General features: G+C 51.4%; 1 protein-coding gene and 1 long non-coding RNA gene across 2 annotated transcripts in view; one reads left to right on the forward strand and one right to left on the reverse strand.

Moving 5' to 3' along the window:
- Positions 1–1,417, reverse strand: part of RYBP (RING1 and YY1 binding protein) — a 42,935-nt gene extending 41,518 nt beyond the window's left edge. The window contains exons 1-2 of the mRNA XM_027894572.1: positions 1,187–1,417; positions 232–357 (exon numbers count right to left, since the gene is read on the reverse strand). Of these exons, the coding sequence (XP_027750373.1) occupies positions 232–357; positions 1,187–1,218 (158 nt within the window). The 5' untranslated portion in view covers positions 1,219–1,417. The remainder of the gene's footprint in view (positions 1–231; positions 358–1,186) is intronic.
- A 10,217-nt stretch (positions 1,418–11,634) lies between these two features.
- LOC114062768 lies at positions 11,635–14,564 on the forward strand. The gene is made up of 2 exons (XR_003572451.1): positions 11,635–13,365; positions 14,202–14,564. It is a non-coding gene; the product is annotated as an uncharacterized LOC114062768 (long non-coding RNA).
- Positions 14,565–16,696: the final 2,132 nt, after the last annotated feature.

The raw sequence follows: 16,696 nt of genomic DNA on the forward strand, positions 1-16,696 counted from the left end.
AAAAGATTCAGGTTGCTGCCACATCCACAAAACATGTCTTCCAGCTCCAATTAAACGCTTGAAAGAGAATTTTTAAAATCCACAAGCTCGTGAACAGGGACAGAAGGGGCTGCACCGGGGAGAAGGGGGATGCAATCGGCCGATATCCAGGCAACAGCGGAAAAAAAAAAAATCAACAAGTCGGCGCAGCCCAGCGCGGAGCAAAAGCCGTGTCGGAAGGTGCGGACGTACCTTGTTGAGGTGCCTTTCCTGACATCGCAGATGCTGCATTTGAAGGCTTCGGCGCTGTTCCTGAAGGTGCACACGCTACAATCCCAAAAGCCTTCGTCGGCTGCAGGTTTGGCTTGCCTTTTCGGCCTTGAGGAGGGGGAGGGAGAGGGGAAGCGTGTGTGTGTACGTGTGTGTTTGGGGAGGAGGAGAGAGGCGGTGGGAGGAGGAGGGAGAGGAGGAGGAGGAGAAAAAGAAAACACACACATGAGAAACCATGTTACAGAGCCCCGAAACCCAGCGCCTGCTCGCACCGCCGCTCTCCCCCGGGGCCGGGAGCAGCCGACAAACACGGAGCGGGGCCGGGCCCGGAGAGGTGCGGGGGGCGCCGCGCTCCGCCCCGGCCCCGCCGGGCCGAACCGCGCCGGGCCGGGCCGGGCCGCCCGCGTCCCCCCCGCCCGCGGCGGGAGGGTGGGCGGGTGGGCTAGTTTGCGGGCTGGGAGGCGCGTTCCCTCCTCCACCTTGTTAAACCTCCCTTTGTCTGGGAGCGGCGAGTGCGCGGAGCGGGGAGTGCGAGCGAGCGGAGCCGCCATGGCTGCGCTCGCACCGCACCAGCCCTGGCACCGGCGGCAGGCTGGGAGACACCGGCACTCCTCCTCCTCCTCCTCCCGCTGCCCTTCCACGCTCCCTCCATCTTAGGAGCCTCCCTCGCTCCCTCCCCGCCCGCAGCCCCCCCCCCCCTCCCCTCCGTACCTGGCGGGGCGGTGCGGGCTCGCCGCCCCCTCCCCGTTCGCTCCCTCCATCTTAGGCGCCCCTCTCCGCCTCCCCCCCGCCGCGGCCGAGCACACGCCGGCGGCCGCCAGCCGGGGCCTACCCGCCGCCATCCCTTCGGCCAGGGCCGGGGCAGCAGCCGGGGCAGCCCCGCCGCGCTCCCTCCATCTTACCGCCTCTCCCCGCCCGCCCCCGCGACCCCGCTCACCTGGTCGGGCTCTTCTTGTCGCCCATGACCATGGATCGGGGCCGCCCCTGCCCTGCGCACAAAGAAAGAGGCGAGGGGAGGGAGGAGCGGGGAGGGGAGGGGGGGGACGGGGCTGCCTCCGTCCAGCAGGCTCCGGCTGCTGCGCACCCCGCGCCGCCGCTCCTGCCGCTGCCAGGCTCCGCTCCGGACTAGCAGCGCAGCGCAGCCCGGCGCCCTCCCTCCTCCTCCTCCTCCTCCTCCTCCCTCTCTCCCTCCCCGCGCCGCGCCGCTCCGGCGGGCGGAGCTGCCGCCGCGCCGCGGCCAATGGGGGCGGCCCCGCCGCCGGCCCTGCCGGGGAGGGAGCGGGGAGAGAGCCGGGAGCGCCCCCCGCGCCGCCCCCGGCGGGTCCCACCCCCGCCCCGGCCCAGAGCCCCTCGGGCCGCTCCTCCTTCTCCCAGCCCTCGCTCCGCGACCCCGCCGCGCCGGGAGCGCTCCGGCTCCGCGCAGCCTGCGGTGGCCCCTTCTTTTCCTTCCCTTCTCCCTCGCAGGACTCGCCGCCCGCCCGTCCCCGGGAGAGCGGGGCTGAGCCCCCGCCGCGGGGCGGCTGCGGGCGGGACCCGTCCTGCCTGAAGGGCGGCGGGTCCCAGCGGGGCACGGGAGGGGCGGCTCCGTGAAGGGAAGGGCGGCCAGACCCGGCTCGCCCGCCCGGTGCCCGCACCGGGAGTACCGGAGGGGCCGGGCAGCGGGAGCCAACTCCTGCTCCGTGCCCTGACCTCGGGGCCGGGCCCCCGCTGCCCTCATGAGTGCCTCGGCCGCCACCTTCACGAGTTCCTTCCCACCCGGGGTCAGGTCCCTGGCTCGCAGCGCTGCTCCCAGAAACGTTTCCATCAATCCCTCAGTGACCTGTCGGCACCACCAAGCACGAGCTGTGGTCCTGCAAAACTCCCAAGGTGGTGAAAAGTGGCATTTCCCAAAAAAGTGGCATTTCCCAAAAGCAGCCACTCTGCCCCGAGGTTCGCCACCGGGGCCTGTGGAAGCGCTGGGATGGCAGGCTGGACACGCCAAGGATGAGCTGTCACCGACTTTGCTGACCCCCTTTCACTCAGGGACAGTTCCTCAGCATTGGTGGAGGGAGGATTTGGGGATCGCCAAGAGGAAGGACAGGGCAGGAGCAATGGGTTGGGCCACACGCCTTGCAGGGCAGACATTTTTTCACCCTGCTTTCCCAATTTCTCAGTGGCGACTAAGCCAAGCTTAGAGCTCCCATCAGTGAGGAGCAAACCTCATCCCCAGGCAAGGCACAGCCCGGACAGGGCTGTACCTGAGAGCAGAGCGAGCGGGGCCGCAGGGTGAGTGTGGAGACAGTCTGAGCAAAGTTGACCTATGGCTGAATACAAGGGAAAAAATAAAGAAAATTGTTACTAACAAGCAAACCAATGTGAGTGGCTTAAGGCACGGAATAGGCACTTACCATGGCAGGAGGTAACACACCAATGGTTTGTGCATTAAAGCTTTAGTAATCTGGACTCATGCACGAGCCACGGAGGGTTTTTGCCGCCCACTGATGCCCATTTTAACAGCAAAATCATGCTGACAGAGTCATCTCCCGTATTTAATAGCTGCGTGTAATCCACTTACTCTATCCAGCCCCTCATCCCCACACAGGTAGTTTAACCCATGCTGGCACCTCCACCAACTACTTTAATTTCTAAACAGACTTCCAGTGACTTTTTCCTGAGCCACACAAGTTCCTTGAACAATACAGCAAGACGCAGACATACTCCAAGGGCAGAGTTAAGGTTGCACAATTATCACATGTAGGAAGTGTCATTTTCCCATTGCATCTGCTGTTTTCCAAACATTTTTTGCTCTTTTAGATTATAGCAGTAACGTTTGCTTTGGGAATCTGTGTGGGAACAGGAGCTAAGCAGTGCTTGTGGGGTCTGGTAAGCACAGAGACCTGGTGTGCAGTTGCTGCCAGAACTTCATGGCAGTGGTGCTTACGGGGACAAGAATACACTGTATTTGGGGACAAGATCAGTGGAGAACCTGAGAAGAAGAAGAGAAAGGCAGAAAGCACTGAAATTTTGACTCAGGAGATGCTCTTGGTCCAACTCCTGTTTTCTGCCACAGGTGCTTCTCTTACCTCCGCGTTGTTGTGTTAAGCAGAGCAACAGCCACCAAAGGCACAGAGTAAATTATTGTGGAAATGCCAAGGAGCTGTGGCCCATTTTTAGAAAGCAATTTATCTCCTCAAAAAAGTTTCAGCGTTGCTGTTTTCATAGCAAAAGTTGTCTTCTTTCCAAAAACCTACTGTATCCTTCATTATCAATTTCCACTGGAAACCTTCCTTCCTCAGCAAATGACGCTTTCAAAGTCACGTGTTAAAAACTTGGCAACCCGAGCATAGTGTGATTTCATTCAATATGTATATCCATTGGGAGGTGAGCATTCCCAGTATAATAAACACCCTTGGAGCCACAGTTTGCTGTCTCTTCCTTCATGGAGGACTCCTGCAGGAGTGCTGTAGGTACTGGTGGGCTGATCCAGCCAGAGCTTTCGGGATGCTGCAGGCAGCACTTCCCTGCTGATCCCTCCAGACACAAACACACCAAGACAGAAACCGCTGGCAGCAGTCAGGGCTGAAAAGACAGTCAAACATTTCAGTGACAAATGCCTGACTGGGGTATTTCTTTCACACAGTGGGTTATCCTGCTGGCCTCAAAATTCACAGGCAGCACATCCCACTGACCATTTGGGGATTTTTGAGAGAGTTTGGGCTCTCGCATCCTCGCAAGTTAGCCTTGAGCAAGTTATTTAGCACTTCTCCTTAACTCCAGCAATCTGGATAGAAAAGGAGTAAATTTCTAAATTTCTAGGCTCACACAGGAATCTACGGCACAAGTTTTCAACCCAAACTTATTCCAGCCAAATGTTTTGAACTCCACAGTGATGGTCAGCTGGTGGTAAATCCACCCGAAGGAATTCCCACCCTTGCATCCAGAAGATGCCACTTTCTCATTTATGTCTAATGTGTGCTTATTTGAGAATACTCTCAAGAGGATCCTGTTAACCCACTTCTTTCCACCTCTCCCCTTCCCTCACTACGTGTGTTTTTAATGACAAAAAACCTTGTAAAGAGACACCAGTTACAGATGCTTCCAGTACATGGCAAGAGACACGGCAGCAGGGCAGGCAGGCTCAGGGGGCTGGGAGATAGGGCATAAACCTCTTGGGCAAATCTGGCTGCCACAACCTGTGCTGGAAGCTCTGGAGCAAATGACTCCAGTACACCCTTCATGTCAGGGATGGAGATACTGGGATGAGACAGATGGAGCAGCGTTGCCTCTCTGCACCAGCCTGACATCCCCCTTACCCCAACAGCATCACAGCTACTCCTGCTTCCTTGTTTCAGCCCTGAAAACAGACAACAGTCCAAACTGAGAGTCCATCAGTCTGTCACCTCCACGGAGCAGCTGGCCAGGGATGCTCAGAGATGCACTCCTGAGCTTAGCACCCTGTTAGGAGCCTCTTCAGCACGGGGAGACCTCCAAAATCTGGAGTGCCAAGAGCGCAGGGATAATTCCCCACACCTGGACCATCGATATAAAAGGATTTAAAAATAAACTGGGGTGCTACACCCAGCCAAAGTCAGTATTTGTGCATAGGGTTCAATGCCAAATATAAATATTAACTTGAGCTTCTCAGCCCCCTTGGTCACTGTGGTAAACACAGATTTTTGTAATTTTGCATCAGATGTGCGTAACTTCTCAGAAGTGACTGCTGCCCTGAACAGCCTGAAGTCTAACCACTAGGAAATTACTTTTCTGTGGATTTAATAAGGAATTTCTTACATAGGAGTTGGAATCAGGCTCAGGACACAGATCCCTCTATTAGTTTAGCCGGAGCTAAAAGGATCAGAAGTGATGCTGCTGCTCTGTGGGTCAGGGAAGTTGAGTATCCACCACACAATTAGCACCTTTTAGTAGAAGTGGGTAGAAAGGGAAATTAGCAATTGAGGGTAGAAATGGTCAACCAGCTACACAGGAGCACCTTCACAGCCAGCATTCATTCTGCTCATGTCCTCCTGAAGAGGATTAAATGTGTTTAGCCTCCCCAGGTTTCCAGGATGAGGAGAAGCTATCCAGGGGTGGAAGAAAAAGAGGCTGTGTGCGAGCCGTCAGGCTTCACACAAAGCAGCATAATGTTTGCCATACATACGAGCATCCTTGGCAAGGAAGGCAGGAGCCTGTGCTCAGAAGCCTGCAAGTCTTCACCACAAAATAAAATACCAAACCAGAAAGCCCAGGGGCACTGGTGGCCAACAAACTGCACCCTCTCTTGCTTTCAAAGCACAGCGTTAACTGCCGTCGGCTTCGGATGCCAGTGCCAGAGAGAACTCAAGGGGAAACTACTCTTGGAAGTCTCACTTAGCACTCGACAACATCTTTGAATATGTGGCCCAGGCTGAGTTCATAAGCTTTTTGGGGAAAGCGTTGTGCTAGGGATTGTGTAAACACAGCGCTGGCTGATGGATGGCCCTGGTGCACCACGGAGATTTATGCACGCTCCAGAAAAACGTCCTGAATTAACAAGCATCTTGGACTAGTACAGGGACACTCAGAGACTTCACTGATAATTGTGGGATAGAAACAAATGATAAGGAGAAGTTATCACGCAGTGTTCCCTTTTCCAGACTTCAGTAAAGAGTTGGATGCAGGGTCAGATGGGATATTTTTAGCTGTGCCGGGAGCAAAAGCGTAGCAAAGTGGGCAAGGGATTGAGCAAGGAGGAGCTGGGGAGAAGAGGCCCTCATAAAACCATCTTGGGATGAGCATTACTTGATATTTTCTTTAGTGACCCCATTAGGAAAAGAAAGGATTGTGCTTATAACCTGAAAATGAGAAGCACAATATCACAGTGGAAGAAGAGAGTAACTTGAAGAGAGCAAAATAGAAATGGGATGAAATACAGTATTATGGACTTTGACAGCTGGGTACTTGTAATCAAACTTTCTCACTTGGAGCAGAAGCTCGTTGGTGTGGCACCCAGGAGGGACAAGAACTCTCTCAGAGGTGTTTTTGTGCCACTGGTGTGACTTACCTCCTGAAAAGGCTAATGACGAGCAGGGGTTATCAGAAGTACCAATGAACAGAGACAGGGAAGCATTTAATGCCACTGAGCAGTGCACAGGCGAGACCTTGTTAGAATTCTCCAGAGGAAGAAAAAAAAAAATGCATTTAAGCGTGAAGAAGAGTTTCTAGGATGGTAAGAGGGATGGAAAGCCTATTTTATGAGAGGAGTCTCTACAAACTCAACTTGCTCAGCCTAAGGAAACAAAGGCTGGGAGGAGATATGACCACTCTAAAGTACACTGGGGAAGGAGGCAGCGCATGGCAGCAACGAAAGAGCCAGTAGACAAGAATGAAGAGCACAACTGATCCATGCTGGACATGTGGGCTGGAAACTAGACATCTGTTTCTAACCTTCAGAGGAACAAGGAACAGAAACAGCTTTGCAGTGGGAGGAGCAAAGGCGCTCAATGTAAAGATGGACTTTGATCACTTACAGAAGGAATCAGAGTCCCTCCTGCCCCTGTGATCCCGCTGAGGTCAGAGCCCACTGCTGTCACCAGAGTCCTGATTCTCCTTCCTCACCCACCCACAGCAAATAATCTCATCTGACTCATTCCCAGCCGACAGATTTTCAGTAGATGTTCTCTCAAGGGAAGGGGAGAGGTACAGGCAGAAGAAAACTCTTCATCCAGCTCTTGTGCCTAGAAATGGATTTCTCAAACACCCAGGGATTTCCGATTTGCTTCTAAATTTGGTATGTGGTTTTTTTTCCTCCCAGAAAACTTAAAACTTCCTGTATTCAGCAAAATAAGGGTATTTTTAAAGTTTTCCTTTTTTTTTTTTTTTAATCTATTTTTAGATAGTGTTTCATGGTTTCTTTGGAGAAAAAGTTTTAGAACTGAATTAGCAAGTGATCAAATGCCGACTATCAGGAACTTCAAACAGCCAGCCAAAAACTTTCTATCAGAAACAGCCCGCCAAAGAGCAACGTAGGAGAAAAAGGATCTGAAAGATGAGGAGCAATATGCAAGCAACAGCCAGTGCCAAGAATCTCCAGGGTCTGTAAACCCTTAAAATGCCAGACAGACTGGAGTAAAAAAACAGCCTGAAAGGTAGAGAGGCATAAAACACTCTGCGTGCAACAGCGTTGAATATAAAACTGGCTGAGTAGAAAAGAAAGCCAACAAAAACTAGAGGCTCTAGCTAAGCATCCTGCACGCTGTACTGTGCAGATAGCAAAGGCTGCGCAATTTAAATCTGTAATCCCTTCCCAAGCAAAGAGGCTTTTGCAACAGCGCAATCTGGATGTCACCAGCATATGAATAGGCATCTTGGGACTACTCTGGAGAGCAGAGGTCAAAGTTTAGTGATGTATGTACTTGTCTCCCTAATGGGTCTTATTGATTATTATCCATAGAAACAAGCAATGTCTCCAAATCTGCCTCCCCCTTTGGGCTAGATGCTGGCAACCAGGAAAAAGCACCTTGATCTCCTAGGTTCATGCTGTTTGTAGAGTGTTGAAAGCCTGTGACGAGGAAAGATGCAAAGCTGCTGAACAGACTAGTGAAACATGGCAAGTAGAAAATGATCAGTAGATCTGTGTAATGCATAGCATTGATACATGGGAGCACAGTGTCAAAAAATAACACTAATAAAATATATATAAAAAAAAAATTAGGGTAACATGAGGAGGGGGGGAGAGAAAATCAGCATTGCAATTCAATCACCTAAGCAAATTATGTCTTGTGGAAGGGGCTGAAAAGCCCCAGCACAAAAAAGCCAAACCCACACTTGTCCAACCACAGGTATTCCAGACAGGTACCTTAAATATTGCAGTGAAACTGTTCAATCTGTGATACAAAATGGTGGTAACCAGCTGGTATCTTCACAGGACAAACACAGTTTTGTTGTGGCCACTTCAACGGCAGAGCAAAACATTTCAAACGGCACCAGAAGCAGAGGACCAAAAGTACCAGTGGTGGTTTGTCCTATCACAGGGAGCAGTGCTGTGGCAGCCAGCCAGCACCGTGGTGTGAGCAAAGCCAGCTCAGGTAGGGCCCTGGGAACGCCCTCGGGTGGAGACTAAGCTGATAAATAAGCAAGGGTAAGAGTGGTTATCAGACCTCCTCAAACTTCCTGAGTTTGCAAGGTAGAGCCAGAGAAAGCAGGCTCACTCTGGAGAGTTTGGTACTCCCACTTCTGGCTGCTGGTTGAAACTGGGGGAAAAACCCAACCTTCAGCCCTGTCTACAATATTTCAGAATCTCAGAAGACATCCCTTCTGGGTTTAGGTTTAGAAACAGGCTCAGGCAGCAGGGAGGTCCTGTCTCTCTGTGGAGATGTGTGTTCACCTCCGTATGTGGGAACAAGGCCACTAAGGCTGGTCCCATTGATGAGCTGCCTGAGCTCTGTCTGTCTGCTCTGTCCATCCCCATCCTCACCCACCCCACAGCTTGCAGGCTGAAAAGGGGCAGAGGAGGTTGGCAGCCACACTGGGCTCCCCTGGGCAGCAACAGCCCCTTCCCCCTAGTGCCAAATGCCATTTTCTAGGCTGTTCCTCACACACCCACCCTGGCACGTGGAAACACAGCATGTGGAGGAGCCTCTGTGCACACACCCCTTCAGCCTCACAGAGAGTTCTCCCTGCAGGGCAGGGATGAAGAAAGCCTTGCTGCCCAACAGAGGAGACTGTGTGGGTGACTCCTGCTCCTGGCTCTGTGGGATGTGCAGCTTGCTTGCACAGGTTATATAAACCTAGTTGTCTACCTGCACGTCCTCACATTACAAAAGATGGGTCTGCACACCTGAAGAAGAAAAGCTTGTGAGTTTAAAGCATAGACTGTGTCATCGATATTGAGGCAGCAGCAAAACCAGATCAGCAGTGACTGCGCTTACTCCAGTGGAACTGTAACAACATGATCCCAGCCCCTGCCAGGAATGTTGTTGTTCAATACACATCTAAGTCACAGAGCAGCAACAAGCCTGCTGCACACTCGATTTTCTTCCAGGTACAGCAAATCTGGCTCACTCTGGGGAACGTGAAAGGACCAGCTCCAGGCAGTCAGAGATGCTGTGCTCTGTGCAGCTGGCATTAGGATTGCTGGCATCTGGTGGGAGTGCAGCTACTCAAGACTCACCAAAACAACAACAACAACAGAAAAGCCTCTTTTCTCATGGAGTACAGCTGAATTCCCTTCCTCTCATTCCCTGAACAGATGTCAGAAAAAAGCATGAATGGCTGCGGCTCTGTGCTCGACTCGCAGCTTTCACACTTGCTGCAGAGCTGGCCTTCTGCTTCTGAACCCAGTTCTGGAAGGTGTTGCTTTTCCAAAAGAAAAATTGAGAGAAAGGGAAAAAAAAAAAACAACCTTAAACACTTAATAGTAAACCCCTTCAAAGGAAAACTTGCTTCAAGCCAAAAAACATTTGCCAAGTTCCAACTAAACGTGAATTTTCACGATGCTGTAATAAACACCTCAATATGGGGGTTTCAAAATGAAAATGCCAAGACAACTTTGCTCCAAGCAGTTAAAATATATATCTATATATAATATATAACTTTTTTTAAAGAAAAATCAAGCTACCTCAAGGAGACATTTTGTGGTGCTTCAATTATATACACATATTAAAAGAAAAAAAAACAAACCAAAAAACCCCAACAAACCAAACAAATCAAATACAGAGAAAGCAAAATGAAAAGCCATAGATTCATGTGTTGCCCATCATCCCAGTCATGCAGGTGGATGCAGGCAGGAGCAGGACTCTCCCCAGAACCAGATCACAGGTCTGGATGCTATTGCAGCAGATTAACGTGGGACCACTACAGGAAGGAAGCATTTCCAGGTGAGAGAAGGGGTCTACATCAGAAATGCTCTTGCAGAACCTACCTGGCCATTTTACCTCATCTGGACTCCATCCAGGGTTCCCAGGGACTCTGAATCCAAGTCCAGTGCCTCCCTCCCTGCACGCTGCACCAAGTGGTGCCTGCTGTGGCTATAGGTGTGAGGGGCTCCACCAAGGCTCTCCAGCAGCAGATGGTGATGGTGTGAGCCACTAAACATTCCTGGGACTGGAAGAGCCTAAACTGCTGACTGCTCAGATGTTGAATGGCTTTTCCTGTGCTTAGGCTGGTGCACAGGGTGGGATCCTGAGAAAGCAGAGCTCTGGGGGCGAAGCCTGAGCACACTGATCTCCTCTCAGGGCCAGGTCCGGCTGCCTGGCTTGCAGACAGCTGCTGATTTGTTTTGGAATGTGCAAAGATGCCCTTAAATCCAATTTAGGCATTAAGGGGAAAATAAACCCATGAGTGCCGTATGGTGGCTCTGCAGCCCCAAAGGCACCAGCAGCTCCAGAGGTGCTGCCATGACTGGTCCAAAACCAGTGTCGTGGTGCTGCCAACCACAGCATCCCTGCAGAGATGAGCAGTGGGACCCTGCTGCCAGGGGGACCAAAGGCCTCAGGCTGGTTTTAATTCTGGCCAGCTCCCTCGTGCTGTCACACATAGGACAGATTGGGAAAGCTGCTGCGAGAGAGCAACCCGTGTTTCTGCAGGGAAGGACTGCAGCAATGAGTTAGCTAGACCTGTCCAAATAAAAGGGGGAAAAAGCTACTTATGTTGTTTCCCCAGCCTCAGAGCAATACGCTTTCCTAGGATCAATTCATAACAGGTTGTTGTGCTCAGAGCTAAAATTAATCTTGCATCAGGAGAATGAGTTAAAACAATGAAGAGCTTCCTGCATCCATTGCTAAAAAAATTAATCGTCTAAGAGCTTCCTTTTCTACTTTCCAACTGGCCACCTTGCTTTCATTCAAGGAAAGCCTGAGTAAAAAAATGAAAAACCGTTTCCAGGTGGCTTTGGTTAAAGCAAAGAAAGAGCCTGAATTGTGTCAGAGCCTGGTTTCAGGCAGAAGGTGCAGGGTTAGCCAGAAAGAGTGAACCACCACTGCTGAGATACAGCCACTGGCCTAATTAGGTGGAATAGCTATTAGTGATTCCACCTAATTAGATAATTAGATTAATTATCTAATTAACTGAGATTGTTGTTAGACAAAGGCAGGTAGAGCTTCAGAGGTGATAAGGAAGACATCAGGGCAAGGTTACTCTGATTTATATTGATTTCTTTAACAGTTCAAGAACTCCCCTGGTTCCCACATTTATTTACCCAAGCCTCGCTCCTCCGGGGTTGTTTTAAAGTGATTAAAGCAGGGAGGAAGGGGGGGGCTGTTCTTTAAAAAACAGAGAGGGGGAAAAAAAAAAGAAAAAACAAAAAAAAAGGAAATTTCACTGCAAGGATTCAGTGGAGGAGAGAAACCAGACCAGGAAGGGGAATGTGCTGTGGATGAGAACTGCCTCTGCCCCCCCCCCCCTCCACTTCTTGTGCTTGGATTCTGCAGCGCATCCTCCCCGCGGACCTTTTTGGCGACGCAGCGTGTTTGTCTTTGGGGAGAGAGACAACATGTGAGCTAATGATGCACCAACACCGAGCGGGAGCTGTGGCGCTGGCAGCTTTTTCTCCACCGCTCGCTCCTCGCTGGCAGTGCTGGTGGGAACCACAAGCCAATTAAGGAGGCCTCGTTGCGGTAGACGTGGCGTAAAAGTAGCATTAGAGCATCCTGCCCCAGAGACCCGTCAGCCCTGAATACCCGAGGGCAAGCGCAAGGCAGGTTTGCAAGTTTAATAAGCCAAGTCCTCCTCGCTCAGGCGTGAAGATAATATTATGCCAGGCAGGCCCCGGGTGGAGGAGGCAGAGCTGGAGCCTGTGGCTTCCAGGATTTCAGCCACCTGCTTTGAATTTCACCACCACGGAGTCAGGCCCACAGCTGAGCCCCGAGTTTTAGGAGGCACAGGAGGCCACGCAACCAAGTCGACCCCGTCCTTCCCGTCCTACAGCTATTGTTAGATGCATCAAGGAATTTGACCCACTTTGGGAGTTTCTGGTGGTTTTTCACATTCCATTTGTCCTTTCTGACTAACATTTTGCACTCGTGTGTCACAGCCCTGGCTCTGCTCCCTGTGGTGGATGCTCAGATTGCTGGAAAAAGATCCAGCTGCCGTATCCCACTGTGTTTAGACTTTCTGAGCTCTGAGTGGATCCAAGGCACCACCCACACTGGGTTTTGAGGCATCCTCTCCACATGCCAGCTCCACCTAGCATCCTCCTTTCTCACCAAGCTTCCCTCCTCCAGCTGGCTATTTGAATTCAGACCTTAAAGACTTTGCACGCTTGCTCACACCAAAAAACACGAGCTTTGCAGACTAGGACATAATTTTTGCAGAGGCCAAGAACAAGTGGAACCCTAGGTGGGCTTTTGTCTGCATTTTGGAGCTTGGCTGGTCTCTGCTCACGCTGCAGAGCACAACAGAGTTTAGTGATCTGGTGAGTAGTGTGTCCTCAGCACAGGGCCAGCTCTTGGGCTCACCTCCTTAAAGGAATCCTCACAAATCAGCCAGCTGGCAGAAGGAAATGGTTTACACACCTTGTCAAGAGCTCAGAGGTGACTTAGGTTTATCTTCTCCAGCTTTGGCTGATCCCACAGCTAAACCAGCCCCTTCCCACTACAAATGCCTCACCATCTCTTCCTCTGTCTTCTGCACACCTCTGAGGTTTCTCTTTCATACACCCTCATATCGCTTGACTTCTTCATTCAGCCTTAATACCTGCGTATAATAATAGCTTAATAACTTTATAATAGCTTCAGCCTGTCTCCTGAGAGGTACAGAAATAAACCTGCCTTCCCTAGGTGCAGAGACTACGTTAACAGATCCATTACTGGTCACATCACAATCATCAGGATCCTCAGCTCCCATTGCCCCCTGCTCCAGCCTCTGTGCCTTGGCATCCTTTTCAGCAAGATGCTCCACCCAGGCCACAGCAGCATCCCGTGGAGGAGCTGCAGAGTGTAAATGTCACGCCAGTGCCTCGGGTACTGCACGAGGCTGGGCAACCAGGTGTGCCCTGCCAGGTGTGGACTGTCAGGCTCCCGCTCTCCCTTCCTGCACCCTGCAAGGCCACGGCCACAATCTCAGGCAGAACTTGCTCTCTCCCAACAAAACACTCAGGTCTCCACGGGAGCTAAAGGGTTGCGAGTACAGACCAGCCACTCGCTGGGAGCCGCCGGCCATCTGGTAAGAGTATTGGAGCGAGCTACTTTCAAAGCCAACAGACACTTCTTTTGCAGAGTTTTTTCCACTGCAGAGAATATCACAAAAATTTCTATTTTGTTGTGTCACAATCCTGGTAGCTAAGAGAGATTTTTATCATTTTCAACAAACACTGAAACCCATCCCTGGCCTTTGGGAAGGAGCTCTCTTCAACCAGCTGTGGGATGTGATGCCCCAGGAGAAGACTGGTCCCCAGGAGCTCCCCAGGAGGGTCACATTGCCTCTCCCCAATGGTTTTGGATTCCTTGGAAATCTGTCACCAGTGCACCAAGGCTGTCCCCCATTAGCCAGCAGGACGGAGGGAGACCACAGGCCAAAAGGAATGAAATTAAATTAAATTACTCCCAGCAGCAGATTTTCAATCCCTATCGCAAAATCTGGCTGTTCTGCTACTGTTTTCATCCAGTTCAACAAGTGTGCAGGAATAGGGCTGCAAGAAATCAGGCAACAACTTGAAGCTGCAGGCTGATCATCCACAGAATCCAGTGGCATTAACATGCTGATCACATTTGGTGCCCAAGGGCCCAGGTGGGCAGTTATTTCATTTTGGGGGGCTTGGAAATTGAGCAGCGCATCTCACTTGCATCCCCAGAGTTCAAAGCCCAGAGGACAGTAAATCAGTGAACGGTGCACAGGCAGTGCATTGACACTCCTCAGCATAAATATCAATTTTCACACTGTGGTCAGGTTCTGTAAGTGTGGGGAATTGGTGTGGCAACGGGATTTTAACGAGGTCTGGTTGCGATTAATCCCTTTCTAGGCAGTTGCTCTGAATGACTTGATTCCTTGCGAGCACTCAGGAACTACAAGACTGAAGTGAACTGCAAGGCACCACAGTGAACATGTGCATGAAACTATCTGAGGCTGCAAAACAAAGGCACTTGCTGGAAATTATTAAAACAGCACAAAAACATGGAACTCGCCCAAAATGGAAGGTACATTGGAAGGGGTAAGAAATATCATATTGCAATTATTGCTGTCATAGGACATGACAGCAAGACAGAGCCTACCTATGAAAGAGCATTCCCATAGCGGAGCAAACCCCGTGGCCAGGCCTGGACACTCTGGTGGGGGACATCCCGGGTGACAGGATGCAGCAGCAGCAGCCCCCACAGGGCGAGATAAAGCAGTAGCCTGCAAATAAACTGAAGGCAGTCACTCAAGTTCCTGCTCTTACATCATCCATCCCCTTGCTCTTACCCCTGCAGCAGAGAAGATTCCCTGCCCAGAAGACAGCCTAGCTGCTGCCAGAGTATACTGGGAAAACGGAGAGAGAGTTTGCTTTGCAGGGGAAGCAAATGCCTTCCTCCAGCCGATCTCCATCGCTCTTTATCTGCCCACAGCTGCTCACAATCTGGCCCCGCAGATAAGGAAGGCAGCGCTCCCCATCCTTCCCTCTCCTCCAGCTGGCGAGGTCTGGCAGCTCCGCGTTTTCTGGAGCTGGGAAAGGCAGCGCCACGTGGCAGACAAGCCCACGGCCAAGTCCCATGGCTTTGGCTGGAAGGTGTGGCAGCTGTCCACGGGGATGGCAGGCACGGCAGAGCAGGCACACGGGCTCTGGCGTGGCAGCTGTCCACGGGGATGGAAGGCACAGCAGAGCAGGCACATCTGCTCCAACCCACAGCCCTCCCTGTGCTTTGGGAGGGTGGTGAGGGCAGGGGCTGGCCTGGATCCCTTCCAGATCCATCCCTTCTCTCCATCCTTTTTGCCATCCCCCTCCCCAGCTGTAGCAGTAACTCAGTACCCTCCTTTTTTCCAGCTCAGCAATATGGCTCTGTCAAGTATATCCACTGTGAAAGGGCCAAATTCATCCCAGGTGCCCACACAGAGGCTTAACTGGAGGGACACTTGGGATGGATTTAGCCCATTACACAGCGTGTTAATCATATTACTGCAGAAATCTGTGCAGTTCCCAAAGCACAAGCCGACGAATCCTCCTGGAGCCCGACAGGCCTCGGAGCCTCGTTCCAGCATGCCAGAGGTTCTTTTATTCATTAATCATATTTGCTTAATAACCTTGTATCTCTCCAGTGGAGGGAACTGCCAGGCTCACAGAAGGTAATTGTGGGATGGCTCTCCTGGAGAGCTGGAAGTACTGGCATTTTCAGCCAGGGTGTGTGTGTGTGGCACAGCTCCGGGGTAATTTCCCTCCTCATCCTCAACCACAAGGGCACGGGGAGGGATGGGAAGCCCTGCGGATGCTCCACATCCTTCTGTCAGCGCTTCTCCTTCAATCTGGCAGCAAAGTTTATGACAGTGAATTTATAATGTTCTGAGTCTGAGCTGCCTCTTGATTGACAAGCCCCTGCGCAGCAGCAGCACGTTTAGTGCAGGTAATTACTGAGGGTGTCAGGGAGAAAATTGTGGAGAAGATCCTGTACGCAGCCTGTTAATTGTAACTGTTCCTCTCGCTAAAAGTTTTGATAGGTGTAATCCATCAAATATGCTTTGTGCAACTTCACAGTGGTTGACTAAAGGCCAATTTTATTGCTTTAGAAATCAATGGGAGCAGCACTGCTGGAAGCAGAAGATCCCGTTGGTGTTTCTCATCTCTCTGTATCAGCACCCGGTGTGCAAGAGGAAGGTGCTGATTCCAGAGCCTGCTCCTCTCTGCTGCTCACTCTCCCCGTGAAGCGTCTATTGCTGTCGTCCCAGGAGCATTTTTTGCTCTTGTAGTCTATTAAAGCCTGAGATTAGCGCTCGTGTTGTTCCAGCATGTGGTCTCACTTTGTAGCTGAGGTTCAGGAACTTCCCTTTGATTAGGCTCACTGAGAATCAAGCTTTTTGAATATCCTGTGATTATATCACCGAAAATCTTTAACTGGAACGTTTTCCAAAGTCTCTGCTGTTTGTGTAATGTTTATCAATCAGCATAGGATTCTTCATCACAGTACACTCCCATTTGCACCACAGGGCAAGGCAAAGTGACAGCCCACTACAATCCCCAATGAGTTTTCCCCCCACAGTGATTTAGGAAAAGGATTCCCAGCTGGCAAACGCTGTGGCTGGAGCATAGAAGTGGTATATTTGATTGATCATTCCCATCCAGTATTGTCCACCTACCTCACAACTCTTTTGCACCCCAGCAGACGATGCACCATCTCTCCAAGGGCTGGGGGGCTCGGAGGGGCTGGGCAGTGCCCACAGGGACATGGGGAGCATCTGGGAGCTGCTGGTTCCTCCTCCAGGGCAAGGATCAGTTTCACATCAGCAGCCTCATGGATGCAGTTAAACTGCAGCCTGGGCCAGTTTTAAATCAAGCCCAGATGGGCCCTCTCCTTCTTCCAAGGGGTGG

Source organism: Empidonax traillii, unplaced genomic scaffold (genome assembly GCF_003031625.1).
Source record: "Empidonax traillii isolate 1590-97213 ecotype Southwest subspecies unplaced genomic scaffold, ASM303162v1 scaffold433:size1479616, whole genome shotgun sequence".
NCBI classification, from domain to species: Eukaryota; Metazoa; Chordata; class Aves; order Passeriformes; family Tyrannidae; genus Empidonax; species Empidonax traillii.